At 39.9% G+C, this 18,158-nt stretch overlaps 1 protein-coding gene across 2 annotated transcripts in view; it reads right to left on the bottom strand.

Moving 5' to 3' along the window:
* The window catches only part of Nyap2 (neuronal tyrosine-phosphorylated phosphoinositide-3-kinase adaptor 2), a 249,634-nt gene that overhangs the window by 101,394 nt on the left and 130,082 nt on the right, over nucleotides 1-18,158 (bottom strand). For both annotated transcript variants that reach the window (XM_090354917.1, XM_090354918.1), the window contains exon 4: nucleotides 126-1,232. In XM_090354917.1, the coding sequence (XP_090211043.1) occupies nucleotides 126-1,232 (1,107 nt within the window). The remainder of the gene's footprint in view (nucleotides 1-125; nucleotides 1,233-18,158) is intronic.

Below are 18,158 nucleotides of genomic sequence, written 5' to 3'. Positions count from 1 at the left end.
GGGAGGGAGAGGGGAGGGAGACTGGAGGGGAGGGGCAGGGCAGGGCGGGGTCACCTTGGGGAGTCGCCCCGCCCCCCGGGTCCCCAGCCTGCGGGCCGTCGGGGAGCGGGGAGGAGCGCACTTACTGTCGGCGGGCTCCTTGGCCCTCCGGCCGCTGGACGACTTCCTCAGGAGGCTGCGCCCCGAGGTGAAGAGGCTGGTGAGCTCCTCCAGCGGGCTGGTGGGCGTCCTGGAGCGGGAGCCGGCGGGGGCCGCGGAGGCGGCGGCGGCGGGGACCACGCGGGCCCCGTCCTGCGACGACACGGGCCGGGGCGCGGCGTGGGGCGCGGCGGGGCAGCCCCGGGCCAGGCCGCCCGCGTGCACGGCGTCGTAGGGGGGCGGCCGCTTGAGGCTGAGGGGCGTCAGCGCCCGGCCCATGCTCACGGGCGACGGGGAGGCGGAGTGGCTCTTGGGGTAGCCGTGGGGAGACGGGGTTCGGTAGAGGGCGGAGGGGGGCGGCGGGGAGGAGGACAGCGCGGCGGCGGCGGCGGCGCCCGTCGGGTCCCGCTCCGCCCGGGCGTGGGGGGGCAGCGAGGCCGGGGGCAGCGAGGACGGGGACGTGCCCGCCGCCTGCTTCAGGTAGGCCACGTGCTCCAGCACCGGCAGCTTGGTGACCTCCAGCGGGGTGAGCGGGGACTCGTCGGAGTTGGGGGAGCAGTGCGCGGGCGCGGGGGGGAAGACCAGCAGCGGGGGCCGGTGGGAGAGCAGGTTGGGGAAGGGCGGGGGGATGTCGCACAGCGAGCCCCGCGGGGCGGACGCGGCCGTCGAGGGGGACGCGTCGGGCGCGGTGGGCGTGGCGCCCTGCGGGGAGCAGCCGTGGGGCTCCGCGTCGCCGCCCCCGCGGGGGTCGTCGAACAGCGGGTACTTCATCTCCTCGTAGACGGCCTCGCTCTGGTCGTCGTCGTCCCCCGCTGGCCGGAAGTCTCGGAGGATGTTCCCCACCATCTCGATGTACACGGGCTCCTCCTCCTCCCTGTCGGCGTCATCGTCCTCCTCCTCCCCCGCTGCGCCCCCGGGGCTGCCGGCCTGGGAGCACTCCCGGGTCAGGGACGTCCTCCGCGGGGGGCCGCCGTGCCTCTGGATGTACGCCTCGTCGAAAGAGGTGCTCAGCTGGGTGTTGGGGTTCCGCTTGGGCTTGGGAGGAGGGATCTTCTTCGAGTATTCGTCGCTGTGGGGCCTGGGCTTGGTGGACACTGTAAGAAGAGGAGGGGGGATGGGTGAGTGGGGGGAGGGAGGGAGCGAGGGAAGGCATTCCCAAACCTCTCCACCCTGCCCTGCCTGGGAGGGAGAGGTGAGCAACTCTACATCCTCCCCTGCCCCCCCCCCCCAAATCAACCAGGGCCTAGCACCCTTCCTCTAGGAAAATCTGGTGGTCTGATGACAAGACAGAGGTGACAAGACAGAGGTGGCCTTTCATGGGCGTCTTCAGACTGATCATGGCATGAACTGCGCCCTTGCGAATCCATGCATGTCACCCTTGTCCCTTGCTTCAGCGTCTCCTGTGCCTGAGGCCTAGAACTCAGAACCCTGCTAAGTCAAGACCTGAAGACCAATCCTCACCTCTCCTTTGGCTTGTGACCCTGAATAAGGGAAGAACGACCTGAGACTGGGGGCAGATGACCCTCTGGTCACTAGGGTGGCCCATCCTTTCCTTTAGACGCTGCCTCCTCTCTCCTGGGCTTGCCCTTCCTTGCTTGGTTTCTTTGCATTCAAGCTCCAGCCACGTTTCCACTTCTTACTTTCCTACTTTTGGCTAGTTAGTTGGAGATAAGTGTTTAGGAAAGCCGGGTGTTGGTGGCTCCACGCCGCCTGCAATCCTAGCTACTCAGGAGATTGAGATCTGGGGATCACCGTTTGAAGCCAACCTGGGTAGGAAAGTTCTTGAGACTCTTATCTGGAACCACCAGAAAACCAGAAGTGGTGCTGTGGCTCAAAGTGGTAGAGCAGTAGACTTGAGCAAAAATGAACTCAAGGGCCATCCCCAAGACCTCAGTGCAAGCCCCATAAACGTTGAGGCCTTTTTGTCTGGGCTGAATTTGAATGGCCCTCCTCAAATCTTACTCTCCTGAACAGCAAAGATTACCAGCATAAGCCACCAGCGCTCGGCTGCCTAAAAATTTCTAAATGGATGCTTTCATGAACTTCATAAAAATTACCTTGTAGAAATTAAGTAACAAATTCAGGGGGTGGGGGGGAAGAAAGCATCCATTAGTCCAAACGGTCCCCACGTGTCTTTAACTAATGTGGCTGTCAGACATGATCAAATCTTGCTTTCATTTAGGATACAAATTCCTTTGCCTGCTAGACCTACTAAATCTCTGTCATGATTCTATTAAAATATTCCTATAATAGATCTGATAGTTCCTGGGTTTTTGATGCAAAAAAAAATTCTTATGATGCTAGAGAGGTTAATCTCTCAATTTGCAGAGATTGTTGATTATAGTTGTATTTGTCTGTTTCTGTTTACAAGATACCTTGGAAGGAATTTACTTATAGATACATGTTCCACTGACATATCAGAACTCCTCAGAGTTTTAAGAAAGAATAAACCAAAGAATCATGCAAAAGCTTTGAGAATACCTGCTGGAAACTCATAATAGAAAAGAGTTTCAGTGCCTCCCAGTGTCCCTACTGGAAGTCTCCCTTGGACAGAACATAAACACCTGACACCATCCAGTAAGATGGAACAAGTAGGCAAATGTAAACTTCATCATTTAGCGTGCCAGGAAGTTCAGGAGTCTTGTTATTATCCTATTATCTCATTGTGTTGATATATGATTACAACAAATTATCACCATTATGTAATGTGACAAAATGCAGATGGTGGCATACAGTGTAATTTGACAGGACAGCTTATTGGTACAAATCTTGAGGAAGTGATCAGACTTCTCTTTATGATTTTCAGTTCCAGAGCAGTCTGGAACACAAATTAGGAAACATCTATTCTGCTTTTTCCCCCCCATATACTGTAACTTAATGACATACAAGCTTTTCGAAAATCCCCTAAAGGAAAGGAAAGTGGCTGCATGATTCATTAATCACACCTTCAACAAGAGGAAAAACAATTAGTACTCTAGCAGCATGTAATTCATTTTGCTATATATTTCATTTTGCGAGGTAATCAGTGATTTCAAACACACTGTTCCATCATTGTATCCGTGATGATAATTGTACTTGTCAAATAGCTTTCTTTTCCAAATAGCTTTCTGAAGAGAAAATAATAAATGCATCTCAAGGATTCTTTTAATACCTACTACCAAAAAAACCCAAAAACCAAAAAACAAAAAAAAACCAACTGGATGTCATTTTGCCCAAAGGGCAGTTGAGTCTTACATTCATCAAAGCAAAAAGCCTGAAGACATAATGGAGCAAAATGATCTAGATAATTCTTCTTTTGGAGTGTCCAAAGCAACCATCAGTCCTTCTCTCTTCTCTGCACCACCCAACTTGTAATCAGTTTTATTGATTTTACTATAAATAAAACATCAGATTATACCCCAAAGTCTGGGTTGGAATAAACACTTCATGCTGATGAACAAGGTTGCCTTAGTACTGGAAGGGTTTCGAGAACATTAGGATTTAAAAGAACAAAACCTCACTCAGCCAATTCTTCAAAACTTGTTTTCAGTCATCCTCAGCCACAGGTAATCTTCACTAACTCAAATTCTGAGAAAACACTAACCACTGAATGTTGCGTTCTAGAAACTAAGTAGAATTCAGAACAGTTAGAAACTCTGTGAATGAAAATCAGAGCAAGAACCAGCTTTCTGATGTTAACTATTTTTTCTTGATTTGTCATGTAACATTTAGTGAGTGTTAAAATATCATACGTGGTCTTTACAAGCTTACCTATATAATGGAAATTCTAGACTGTTAGGTAATACTGTTCCGTAATTTATTCCATGTTAATCTCAGTTATTGAGAAATAAAAATATATAGAAAATTAATTTGAAAATGTAATTTCTTTATAAGGCACTTAAAATAGTTTTGAGCTTACTGTAAATGCTGAGACATTTCTAATAAAAGACTATGAAAATTGCAATTAAAATGTCCACATTGAACTATATTCAACCACAATAAAATGGTGATTTTTTTTATCTCTGTTAAATGAATTTCAAACTATTTCTAATAAGCCCAAAGATAGAAGCAATAATTCCTGTTCAGCCCCAAAACACAAATTTTGATCCTTAAAATAAAATAATGACAGCATTATCAAATAAGCAGAAAGTGACATTTTTGAAATGAGATCTGTGAGTGCAAAGGTTACATATGGTTTTCAGTCATGCCTAGATGATCTGTCTTTCACGGTTAATTTTGGAAACTCACCAGGTCCTTTGTCAACCTATCCTTCAGAAATACATTTTTCTTATTTTAAAAAATATCTAGCAATGTTCTTAACCTAAGAGGTAAAAGGGAAGCACAGCACAGGTCAGCAGTTTCCATCATGAAAACACTCAGTAACCACAAAGTCCCTGAACTGGAAGGAGTGTTAAAGATTCTCCACCACACAGGGCTTAAATTATCAACAATTTCTTTCTCAAATGAACTTTTAAAGCAAACCTTATCATTTCAATTCTATAACCTTTTGAACAAAGAAAGCAATGGGTGATGATATGTTATCTATTATTTTATACACATTGTCAAGAATCATTCCAAGTTTTATTCTGAACCTATTCTACTGAGAAGTATCATAGGTCTGTATACCAAATAGAAGGTTATGTTGTAAACTGGGAAGTGTATATTTGTTATAGGTAAATAATGTCCACACTGTGTGATTCCAAACAGGCTGGATTTGAAGGTGACAGACACATTTCCCACTTTTAGCAGAATTGTGCTCACAATAACTCTCTTTTCACAACTCACAATTCAAGACTTTGAAGGATATTTTTATTTTCACAGTCACAAAGCCTGCAATACAATCCACATTTTCTTAAAATTAAGATGTTTGTGAAGGAATGCAAATACCCTGAGTTTTTTTAAAGTAGAAAAAGAAAGTGCCAGAATGTACAAGAAGGAGCAGGTTTCAAGCTGCTGTAACAGTGAAAGAAGACTCAAATTCAGGTCTGAATAGAAGAAAACAAAGTAAGGCATGAAACTGCCCTTAAGTGTTTGGTGAATACTAAACATCCTATTCTTTCCTAAAATCTAGCAGCTTTCTCTGTTTTTGAAATGCAGCCAGCTATCATGGAACAAGAAGCTGAACCTCTCAGAGATCACCACATTGTGATGGAGCCTAGGCAAGAGCTGGTGACATGAATTAGAACCATAATCAATAAGGGGAAATAAAATTTTGGCCTAGTGAGGTTGCCCCAGTCACCATGACCCCAGCGGTTTGATTCATACCAGATGACATTTTGAATCAATGAAAGACCATCTCCATTGTGGGCTGTTGAATTCATCTCACAGAATGAGGAACGATATAACTAGGGCTTTGATATCTCTATATTCTGTAACAATTTGTTATGCCCTTATACATCATACCAGATACCAGGAACATGACAGTACAATTTTGTTTGTTAAATGTTATCGTTGGTATCTACATTGAGATATGGTGAAAACTATGCTGTTGCTTTGGCAAAGTGGGAGAAGATGGTTGTATATAGTAATGTCAAAATCTCAAAAGATAGCTAATAAACTTTTAGATCTAACTAAGGGGAGTTCTAGAAGAATGTGAAAGTATAAATTTTCTTGTTTTAGCTGTATGTCATAAAGAATTACAATTAAGAGGTACTGGAAAAGAAAGTGCTTAGTTCTCAAACAGAAAAGAAGGCAAAAAGCCAAGGCAGTATTTCCCTAGATGCTTTCTTTGGGCAGTAAATGACCGAAAAAAAGCCTTGAGGAAAAGCCAAATCAAGATTCTCACCAGTAAAATGTGGCCTTGGGGTTAAAAAAAATTAAAGTTACAGCTCTATGATCATTGTTGAGAACTCAAAGATTTCAGGTCATGAACTTGGGCTTTTAAGAATCTTATAGGTATTTTACAATACTCTAACCACATTCCTAAGTACAAAGTAGACAGTCACAAATGAATTCCTGGTTCTGTCTTCTATCTAATGAAATGGAATATATTTTGATTCATTGAAGATGGCATCAAACTTGAATGTGCCAGAGAAAGTTCAATATTTAAATTGAGAAAACAAAAACCAACAAACAAAAATGAAGGATGTGAGGAGGATGAGAAAATGGCTCATCTACAGAAACCAGTTTGGGTCATTCCTATGGACCTGAAAGGATGGTATGGAAAGCAGAAAAAAATCAAGACCTCCAGAGATCAGAACTGGACTGACTCTTAACTCAAGTCTTCTGTCCTTACTTTGGGGAGAATGGGCCACCTGTGACAAAGTGGAATTCTGTGCTGCTATGGACCAGTAAATTCCATGTTCCTTCCCTTCCCTTGGTTATCACTTTTTTATTTGAGTGATACTATATGTTGTAGATTTCCTGCTCATGAAATGACTGTGTATGTTCATTTTGTTCAGTGTAGATTAGTAAGAAACTACCATAAAGATTCTCTGCCCAAGTCTGTGTACCCAAAGAACCTCATTACATAAGGGCAATATAGAAATAATGAAATTTCAGATCTCTAGCTGATGTACTATGCAATGAAATTTACAGCAACTTAATATCAAAATTTTTACCTACATTGTGTAGATAAAGCCGCAATTTCTTCCTTCCTAGTCTGTATCCTTTCTATTACTAATAGACTTTTGCCTCACTCTGAATCAGAAAAATATTCCTTGTAACTTCCCTTAATCAATAGAATGTGCCAAAAGTAAAATACTAGATTTCAAGATTTTTATGTTGAAATCAATTTATATATAAGACCCCTTAAATCCATATGCTATGAAAAACTCTAATCCTCAGAAATTCCCCTGTAGAAAAAAAATAGATGCCCCAGACATTGGCATTAAATATTTGTTAACATTTCAACTGCCAGTGGAATATAATTCCAATCAGTTTTGTATAGAACAAAGGAACCACCCATATACAGAAAACAGCCTAATAGAGCAATGAGCAATAATAAGCTGTTGTTTTAAGTTGTAGCCTTTTGGGTTGGCTTATTTTACACTAACAAATAACTGACAAAGGTTTTCAAAATTAATTTTTGGTGGATGTGGATATCTTGTACAAAACCTGTCATTTTCATGGTACTAGAGTACACATTGTATCCTGAGAATACAGAAAGCATCCTTGCAGAATATCAAGGAAACAAGATTACTTCTTAAGTATTATAAAATCACCACAGGATGATTCAGCAAACAGATACCAAAAGAGATTACATGCACTCTGGGCCAAGAGACTGGGCTAAAAATGAGAGTCCGTATAACCGACACATATAAAGGAAGAGACACACAGAGTGGAGCTTGCTTGCTCTCAAAAAATGCAAAACTAGTAGAACCTTGGAGTCCATTTTGGTCGCCTCCACTTCTGATCCCTGGATTTCTGGTCACCTGTTAGCTCTATACTGTACAATGGGCTGGACATAGCAAGCTGAAAGAGCCTGAAACTATTAACCTGCCTAATTTTTTATGAATCATTTATTACTTTTCTGATATCAGATTCGCTGAGATCTTTTAATAATTCTGATTTCTGAGATACATGAATATGTGTCTCATTAGGAATAAGCAAAGCAGAATTCTGGCTTTAAGCACTGACTGACTGGTGCTTGGTTACCATGACATTTGATAAGATGAAGTTTCTGGGTTTGTAGACTTGAGGCCATTGCTATTCCAGGGCAATTCTACGCTAGTAACAGTGTTTTATGGAAATCTGTTCAAATCAGAGGTTACCTTTTCCAAGGAAATGCAATCCTCTATTCACAGTGTTTATTCTAACTTTCTAATGTGGTATTTCCATGACAGCATAGTACCTCATTTCCAAATCATTTTCACTGCTTTGGACACAGGAAAGCTATTAGGTGTGACCTACACTTGAATGACCCAGAAGTGGGGGCAGTATGCAGGCACTGCCTTGGCTATAGGAGTTCATGCTGTTGGGGCCCACCTGCCCTTGTATTGCTTACTGCCATGCAGCAGTAGTAGAGAAAAGAACTGGAGGTGGTGTGCCTATGCTGGAGAAAAGCCAATTTTCAGGGGCTTATCCCAGTTGGAGGATGAGTTAAGATACTAGTTTCAATCACATAAAAGAAGTAAAAATTAGAGAATACATAGGAGAAAAATGTCAAAGTACAGTTGAAAGAGATCTAATTCTGTCATCAGAGAGATGGGAATTTTATGTAGCATTTATTCTTAAACCACTCAAGGGGTAGGGTGGTAGCCTTGAGCTGAAGATCTCAGCGACAATGCCCAGGGCCCAGAGTTTAAGTTCCATGACCAACCAAAAACAAAAACAAAAACAAAAACTCAGCAAAATTCCTGCTATTTGCAACGGTCTCAAAACATCTTTCTTTTATTATTTCTGTCTGTACTCTATATCACAAGTTTGTTTCTGCTTCCCCTCTATAAACTTTTGATGCGAGTCTTTCCCTACTGCCCATTATAGATTGGAAATACTGTAAGTTGAAATGTATTTAATACATCTAACCTACCAAACAATGTAGATTAACCAGACCATACCCTGCTGTAGATCCAATGATGTAGATTAACCAGACAGTAAGTACCCTGCTGTAGATCCATCATTTCCCTACAGATGGAATTGCTGATAATGAGCCACTGATCCATCCCTCATGCTGCTAAGCATCACAAGATAGCCTGGGAATGATTGAAAGTTCAAGGTATCTTCTCTACTGAGTGTGTATCAAAATCACACTTTCATAAAGTTAACCATAAGCCAACCAATTGCAACCTGGAATCCATCTGTGGCTGTCTGACTCCTTTGTGTCCTCAGGCCTCAATATATCTGCTCCCTCTCCATAGAAATCCTCCATAAAAAGTCACGGAGTGGGGCCAGGAGTTTGGCCTAGTGGTAGAGTGCTTGCCTAGCATGCATGAAGACCTGGGTTCGATTCCTAGGTACCACATACATAGAAAAAAAAGCCATAAGCGGTGCTGAGGCTCAAGTGGTAGAGCACTAGCCTTGAGAAAGTCCAAGGACAGTGCGCAGGCCCTGAGCTCAAGCCCAGGACTGGCACCAAAAAAAAAAAAAGTCACAGAGGAGTTCATGAATTTACCAGTCCCCTGCTTTCTTCTCAGATTGTTTATGTGAGCTTCTAGGGGACAGGGTCACTATTTGGGTTGGGGGGAAGACGGTCATGGAAATTGAACTCTGGGCCTGGGCACTGCCCCTGAGCACTTCAGCTCAAGGCTACCACCCTAGCCCTGGAGCCACAGCGCCACTTTCAGTTTTCTAGAGGTTAATTGGAGATAAGAGTCTCGTGGACTTTAGTGCTGGGGCTGGCTTTGAGCCATGATCCTCAGATCTCAACCTACTGAGTAGCATAGTGCCACTATTTTTCATTTCACGATTTGATTGGCCTCTCCAGGTCAGCAGTGAGGAGTTCCGTGACAGACTTAATCTTGTCAAATCACTGAGATAATCTGATTGGAAGATGGTATTCATGGTATGTATTTATTCCCTGATGACTTATTGGGAGATCTGTGATACTTTCAGAATAGATGTTTAGGATTTCAATTGCTTCCAAATGACTTAAAGAGCCCTGAGTAATTCTATAATTTTTCATTTCCTCAGGCAAATAAGAAAAGATAAGATGGTTGAGACTTGTGAAAAGTAGCAAAAGAATATATTTTTAAAATCCCAAAAGTATGATTTTAGGCAAGGGATCAATGAAAGATTAGTAAAATTATTCATATAGGTAAATCATGGAGGGTTAAATGTTGTACCTGCCCAAAAGAATATCAGAAATATTAAAAATGTTTATGTTTAAGCTCCTTTTGACTCTGAAAAAAATGAAAGAACAGGAAAAGGGAAAATCTCAGTAGCTTGTACAGTGTATTAAACACTCATGGTCTAATAATGGTTGTGAGCATTACCTCAGTCCATGAATCAAGGTCTCAGATATCATTCCCATGAGAAAAATTTCTTTGTTGATACAAAATTTAATATAGTCATGACATTCAAAACAATGTCACCTACAAGAACATAAGAATCTAAGAGATTCTAAAATTGCATTACAACTCTCATCCTGCCTGTGTAGGAAGCTACATCACCAGGCTTGTGCTTCAGTATAAAGAACTAATACAATGAATGCCGAAGATAGCCTAAATTTTACTTCTGTAATAACAGACCTGTAATTATCCTAGACTTCATTTTCATCCTTTGCTTCTTATTAACATTCTTTAGACATCCTTTACTGACTAAATTATACAAACTCTGTTCCTTTTACTTCCTTGTCTCTCTATATATCCATATGTCTATATACAGATATATATATATATTTGTATCTATCTATCTGTATATCTATAATATACCTAGATCTATCTATCTTTCTCTGTTTCCATCATATTCCCCAAATAAGGCAACTTCTATTCTTCAAGTGCCAATTTGAATGTCACCGCCTTTTCCCATTCCTTATACCTTTCTTCTATAAGAGCTTTCAACTTTTTTCTACCTCTTTACTAAAGGATTCCACTTTCCCAACTCCTCTTTACTATGGGATCCAAGCTTTCCAAGGGGAAAATAAACTCATCATTTTAAAAGCCACAAAAAACCTAACACAGAGACTTGTATCCAATAAGTAATAGGAACTTACACTAAATAACTGTTTACTGCAGAATAAACAACAAATGTATGTTTACAAAATACAAAATATCTTAAATATCTTTCTTTTCTTTCATTCGTTCTTTTTTTTTTTTTTTTGGTCTGTCAGTCATGATGGGGCTTGAACTCTGGGCCTAGGCGCTGTCCCTGAGCTCTTCAGTGCAAGGCTACTACCCTATCACTGGAGCCATTTCCCATTTTCTAGTGGTTAATTGGAGATAAGAGTCTTTCAGTCATTAGTACCCAGGCTGGCTTTGAGCCTTGATCTTCAGTTCTCAGCATCCTGAGTAGCTAGGATTACAGATGTAAGCTACCGCTCCAGCTAAAATGTCTTTTCTTATCCCTTCCCATTTTCTTTTCTCATCTCCACCTTCAATTTTATGAAATAATAATTTATTTTCATAAGTTTAAAACCTAATTTTGAAGAAATCAGCCCCTAAGCTCTTTAAGCCTCTCTGAATTCAAATATTCAATGAATATGCTGGGGTGTATTCATAAAATATTGTCAAGATTAAAAAAAATGCTATGGTTGAAGACTCAGGCATATTGTCTGTGATATCTGAGAAGCTTAATCTATAGAAGCAATAGCATTATCAATTATTTCTACTATAAAATCTCTCTGGCTACATTAAAAACTATAATGAGAACATATGATTTTATATACATTTCACAGTATTTATCACAGAGCTATAAAAATTAATGGTGCCAATAAAAAAGTATCAGTAACTCTGGGAAACTGTAAAGTGAATGACTACCCAAATATAGATTTTAGGTTCATTGAACTGTGAGATCAATATTTTACTTTCCTTCTATATTAGCTTTATATTCCATGAATGTCCATATAATGGGATGACTTTACTTTAAAAAATATAACTTGTAAAAAAAAATCTATTAGGTGTTGGAATATTCTATTATTTCAGTGTTGGCAGTTTAGGTTCCTAGTATAAATTTATTTTTAAAAAGTGCTTTCCATTACATTACTTTTAACTGTAAAACACAATTTAAGTAAAATAAAATGGAGAATGAAGAGTGTACCTATGTGTGTCAGTGCAGAAAACACAAATTTATGCAGTTCCTTTGTTTCCTAATCAAAGACAGAACTCTTATCTTCTGAGAAATGACATTTGATACTTCTTTGCAATGTTTCTCAAACTAAGGAAAATTATAGCTAGATTGCAAACCCATACAGAAAAGATTTCTTTACAAAAATGAGTGGCTCAAACTAAGGACATGATCAAGTTTTCTTTTTTCATTTTTGCCAGTCCTGGCCTTGAATTCAGGACCTAGGCACTGTCATTGGGCTTTCTCAAGACTAGAGCCCCACCACTTGAGCTGCATCACCATTTCTGGCTTTTTCTATATATATGAGGTATTGAGGAATTGAACATGGGTCTTCGTGCCTGCCAGACAGGCACTCTACCACTAGGCCAAACTCTTGGCCAATAATCATGTTTTCTTCCATGAGCCTGTGACAGACATGTGGAGTTTTTGACTTAGGGGATTCAATTTTTAATGTTATCTACTCTGTCATCCTGTGTAATGTACTCCACATGCCTGAGTAGTTGGGTTGGAAAATGGAATGATTTTGTGGCTGTTTTTGTTGTCTTGCATAATTTTTATTTGGTCCCAGTGACTGACTTATTCTAGTAGTTTTGTTTTTACTGCAGTTGTTGATGCTTAGCATCTAACCTCCTTTCCATTTTTATATATTTATTCAGATGATGAAAAGAGTTCATTCCGACCACAGTGGCTTGATCCACATCAGAATCTCTGTAACTATGAAGAGCCTATGTAGACATGTTTTGGAGCTAAGATCTTGGCATTTCCAAAACACAGGAAAAGTGAAGGCACCATTTGTCAATGGAAAAGTATAAGCCTTGATTTTAAGCCCAGTGCTACAGACCTGTGTGATCAGTTTTTGCTTATATTAATTAGAAGCCCTGGGTTGCCAAAGTAATTTCAGAGAAAACTAAATTGTCAGCATCAGTGCCTAGAACTTGTCCCAAGAAGGTTGGACTGAAACAGCGTCTGCTGTCAGGACTGAAGCCCACCTTGCCTTGGGTAGAGGCATGGGGCTAATTCATTCATAATGATGGATCTTGGACAATGATAGAAACTTGTGTTTGGCTTTAGTTTTAAATTTAGATTTTAATTCTTTATGGTAACAATTCATCCAGATGACATTAATTCTGATCCTAAACATTAATAAAGAGAAGGACATTATGGCTTACTCAGACTGTATCATGATGAGATTCTTGTCCTCATATTACTCTTTGTAAGTCTTTCTACCTCCCACATTACATCTTAAATATCTAACTTAGTATCAGATTGTAATTTTAACTTAAAAGTCAAACTTCCATTTATAGACACCAAGATTAATGATAGTTTAAAGCAATTGTTCAATATTTAATTTCAAATATACTTTATAACTCAAATTTGAGAATATACTGTATCTATGTAAAATATGTGTAATTCATATTTGTACAAATATAAAGTTTTATGTACATGTCTCTTTTATATAAAAAATTGTCTGGCTTTTGGTCATTTTTGTAAATATCCCTAATAAAGTTGTAATCATCATATATAATTAATTCTTACCATGTCATAAACACATCTCTCCAACTTGCTTTCAAAGTATTCTGCTATGTTTAGGATGTTCCCTACAAAGACTAATGTGTTGAAGGCTTGGTTACAAGTTCATGGCTCTATTTTAAGATTCTGAAATCCTTTAGAAGTAAAGTGTAGATCTTAATAAGCACCAAGAAACACAACAAATCAGAGAAAGTCTGGATAAGTGGGACTGCATTAAACTGCAGAGCTTCTGTATGGCAAAGGACATAGCTAACAAATTAACTAGAAAGCCTACAGAGTGGGAGAAGATCTTCACTAACCGTACAGAGGACAAAGGCCTCATATCTAAAATATATCAACAGCTAAAAACTTGAATCACTCCAAAACTAATCTCCAAAGAAACAACCATCCCATTAAAAGATGGGCCAAAGACTTAAAGAGAGTCTTCTCTGAAGAAGAAATAAGAATGGCCACATGAAGAAATGCTCGACATCTCTGGCCATAAAAGAAATGCAAATCAAAACAATTCTAAGATTCCACCTCACTCCAGTTAGAATGGCCATGATTAAGAAATCTAATAACAACAGATGCTGGAGGGGATGTGGTCGGGAGGGATCACTACTACACTGTTGGTGGGAGTGCAAACTCGTTCAACCATTATGGAAAGCAGTATGGCAGTTCCTCAAAAGACTAAACATAGAACTCCCCTATGACCCAGCAATTCCACTACTTGGCATTTACCCAATCATCCAGAAACAAGGACATATTAAATCCACTAGCACAACAATGTTCATTGCAGCACTATTCACCAAACAAAGATATGGAACCAACCCAGATGTCCCTCAGTTGATGAGTGGATCAACAAGATGTGGTGTTTATACACAATGGAATTCTATGCTGCAGTCAGAAAGAAGGACATTACCCCATTTGTAAGAAAATGGAAAAACTTAGAAAAAATCATAGTAAGTGAAATAAGCCAGACTCAAAGGAACATAGGCTCAATGGTTTCCCTCATTTGTCATAATCAGTAGAAACCTTGGGCTCTACTAGCAGAGATTTACACTAGAAAAAAACCTAGATACATATAGGCCATATAGGATGACGCTAAATGAAAGGACATCCAGGATATAGAAACAAAAGCCATATATTGAGTGATTGTTGTCCTTAATGTATTATGTTATCTCTCAGCTCTTTTGCTGTCCCTTGATTATCTCATATTGTTACAGTATTTCTCCTGGTTATCTAATATATTGTATATATGTGTATTTGATTATTTGACATCAGATAGGGAAGGGGGGGAAAAAGATGAGGGGCGGGGGTGTGGGGAGGGAAATGGGACCAAGACATGAGAAAGGGTATCAATGTATGTGAAGTAATGCACTGTCTATTTGGTGAATATAATGTAACCCTTCTATTAATTACAATAAAATGTATATAAAAAAGAAAAAGTAAAGAAGTAAAGTGTAGAGGAAGGAGGTTAGGTCACTGCGCTAGCCCAGGAAGCAGGTATCAGGACCCTAATCTCCAATGCCTTTCTTTTTTTGATGCATGCTTTTGCCATGATGTTCACCAGCACAGCATCGCAGTGAGAGAGCCAGGTGACAAGTCTGGAGCCTGTGAAAACACAAGCCAGACTAATTCTGTTTTCTTTTTAAGTTAATTGCCTTAGATATTTTGTCCTAGTGCTAGAAAACTGACTAGCACATTTCATGATTATCAATACAAAGCATATCACGTCTTGTTCTCTTATCCTTTTCTCCAACCAGACATCAGAGAGGTGGCCTTGTCCTTGTTTCATGTTTCTTTCTTTCTTTGTCCCTTTCATTCTCTTTGTTTCTTAGTAATTCAACAGAAACAATATTCTCCAATCAGGATTTTCCTATCAAATGTTCTTTCCCAGCCTCCTTCATTCTCTGCCTCCTTTCCTATTTAACTATTAGGCTTTCGCTTAGTTTTCACTTAGTGATGACTTCCTCAGAAAACCTTTTTGAAAATGATCCCAGCTCATTTGTTATTTATTTATTTACTTTTTTTCCTGTTCACCAGTTTTAGCTACTGCTACTACATGGATGCATATTGTGTTGTTGCTGGAATATCCTTGAGATAAAAAAGAGGGTTTGTCTTCCTAAGTTTTGGGAACCCCAACTCTTAGCTGGATATCTGTTTTAAAATAGAATTAACTTTTTTGGAAAGTTACAAATAACAAGACATAAAGTTCCATACTGCCCTTTCATCCTGAACACATTTTATTACTGACATTTCAGAGATGCAATGAAATAAATAAAAATACCTTATCACAACAGATACCTTATCCAAACAGAAAAATAAGTGACAGTGTAAGGCGTATCACAAGTAAAATAAAAGGCTCAAGGAATACCTACATTAATCTGGCAATTTAGGTGCAGACAAAGCACCACAAAGGAGTGTGGTGCTGTAAATGTACCAGAAGAGAAATCACCCTGAGAAGAGATTAATGGTAATGAGAGCAAGGTCTGAGAAGAAGTCCAGGCTGCTCTGCAGATACAAACCCTCCAGAACAAGCTCCTGAGGAGATTAAGAACAGTACTGCTTCTTCTACTCGCTCTCTCAATGTCCTCAAGCAAATTGATCACCACAATGCTGTTCAAACAGCACAAAGACCCAAACAAGGAAGGGACAAATTGTTCTCAGTCAACAGAAAATTTCGCATTACCTTGGAGATATGAATCCTCTACCATCAAACTCAAGGCCTCAAATTCTTCCACAATCACCCTAGAGTATATAGCGCTCAAGAGCAGAGAATCAAAGCTTGAATAAGTAAAGCCCAGCAAGTGACCTGAAAACAAGAACCAAAAATCTGGAAATCAGGGAATAAAGGACACATTGAATGCAAGGTAACCATCTATTTAGAATGAATAGGAGAGCACGTGTCCTGAATTTCTAGAATTTCTCCTTGTATTTCTGTGAACAGATTTTATTGGGAAGAATTGTTTTCCTCATTTATGTGTCATTTGTCATAGGCCCACGCAAGGCAAGAGCAGAAACTGTTCTTTCCCCTCAGTGAATTTACCATTTAAAGGGGAAACAAAGCACATACAATTTCAAACTATTTACCAGAAAGTGAGACTCACAACTGACAAAACAATAAGGAAAAGCATCAGTGAATCCCAATTGTTCTCCCACTCCTTCCGGCCTACCATCTCCAGCTTGCTCATGAGCTTGTCGCAACATTCTAGTTTTCTGACTTGTACTTGGGATCACAACATTTCAAAAGACCATAAGTGAGACCTTTTGTGAAGGCTTCCTTTTAATCATAATAAGTTCATTGCAGTACTGTGAAGGGGGCAAATGAAAGGCCGTGATCCCCAATTTCAGGGGATCAATGACTCCGCATTTAATAGCAAGATGTGCCACACATGTAAACAAAATGATTTTGCAAACTATTGCAAGAAAATAAATATTATACTATAATGTATCTTGCTGTATGTGTATGTCTATGTTGTGTACAAGTCCTGGAATTCAGGGGCTGAGTGCTGTCCCTAAGCCCCTTTTGATTTGCTCAAAGATAGCATTCTTGCACTTGATCCACAGCCCCACTTCCAGGTGGTGGTAAACTGGAGATAAGGATTTCACAGAATTTCCCCTCCCAAATGATTTTGAACAGTGATCCTTATATCTCAGTCTCCTGACCAGGTAAGTTTATAGGAATAAACCACCAGCATCTAATTTGTATTAATTTTCATACTGCAACAACCCAGATATTTCAGATAACATTCTCTACTTCACTCACAGTAACAGGACTCAGTAAACTCTAACTTTTCCTGTTATTTTTTTTTCCCCAGGTACTTGTTCTATAACAGCCCTCTCTGTCTTCCTTTCTTTTGTGTGCCCAAAGTCTAATCAGCACTGGAATGTAGAAGAAATTTTTACTCGTATGATGAATGGGTGAATACAGTGACACAAAAATATGCGGTATTCTGTTTTATAATGCCGTGTATTCACTAACACTTATTTATTCTTCTTAATTTCAGCTTCTTTCCATCTCCTCCAGGTTCACTCTGTAAAGCCACCCTAGCCACCCCTCTAGCCTACCTATTCCTGCTCTGATCTCAGAGGCTTTGCACATGCCCATTCTCTTTAGCTTATTCCTTCCCTAAATATCAATCTACATGACTTTTATTATTTCTTTCAATTCTGACCTAATCGTTGAGGGTTTCTTCTGACCATCTTATCCAAAATAACCATGCCCCTGTCCTATCTCTTGCCCACTATTCACTCATTTATTTATTTTCTTAGCATTCATCATGAATTGTCACCTTACTTATTGATGTTTACTGGCTCGTCTATCTCTCTTTATGAAATATAAAGCCCATGATGATAGTCACAACTATATTCCCCAAACTTGCAACAGTGTCAGTTGCTTACTATTTGCTCAATGACTATTTGCTGAATTTATGAATTCATGAAAACCTACACACACCCAAAACCCCAATATTATGAAGAAACTTGTTTCACCTGCATCTCTGCCTTCTGTAGTAAATTCATTTATAGAAGCTATAATCAGATAGGTGGATAGTTAAAAATAATCAAAATGAAATAAATGAGATCAAACAGAAACAACTAGAATTAAAGTAATTTTCTCTTCTTATTGTCCACACTTACACACACACACACACACACACACACACACACACACCCTATAGATTTGGTGATCCAAACTATATATATATACAAATTCTGAACACATCATCAATCTCCTTCCAGTTCTTGCTTGCTCAAGATAGTTTCCAATCCAATTGAACCATTATACTCTGTTAAAATATGTCCATTCATCTGAATGCCAATGCAATATTTTATTGGTAGTAAATATAGCACTTAGTTACCCATAGCAT

The sequence above is a fragment of the Megascapheus bottae genome, chromosome 21 (assembly GCF_031878675.1).
Source record: "Megascapheus bottae isolate mThoBot1 chromosome 21, mThoBot2.hap1, whole genome shotgun sequence".
Lineage (NCBI taxonomy): Eukaryota > Metazoa > Chordata > Mammalia > Rodentia > Geomyidae > Megascapheus > Megascapheus bottae.
Note: the sequence above shows the minus strand (reverse complement) of the source record. Positions and strands in the feature narration are given on the sequence as shown.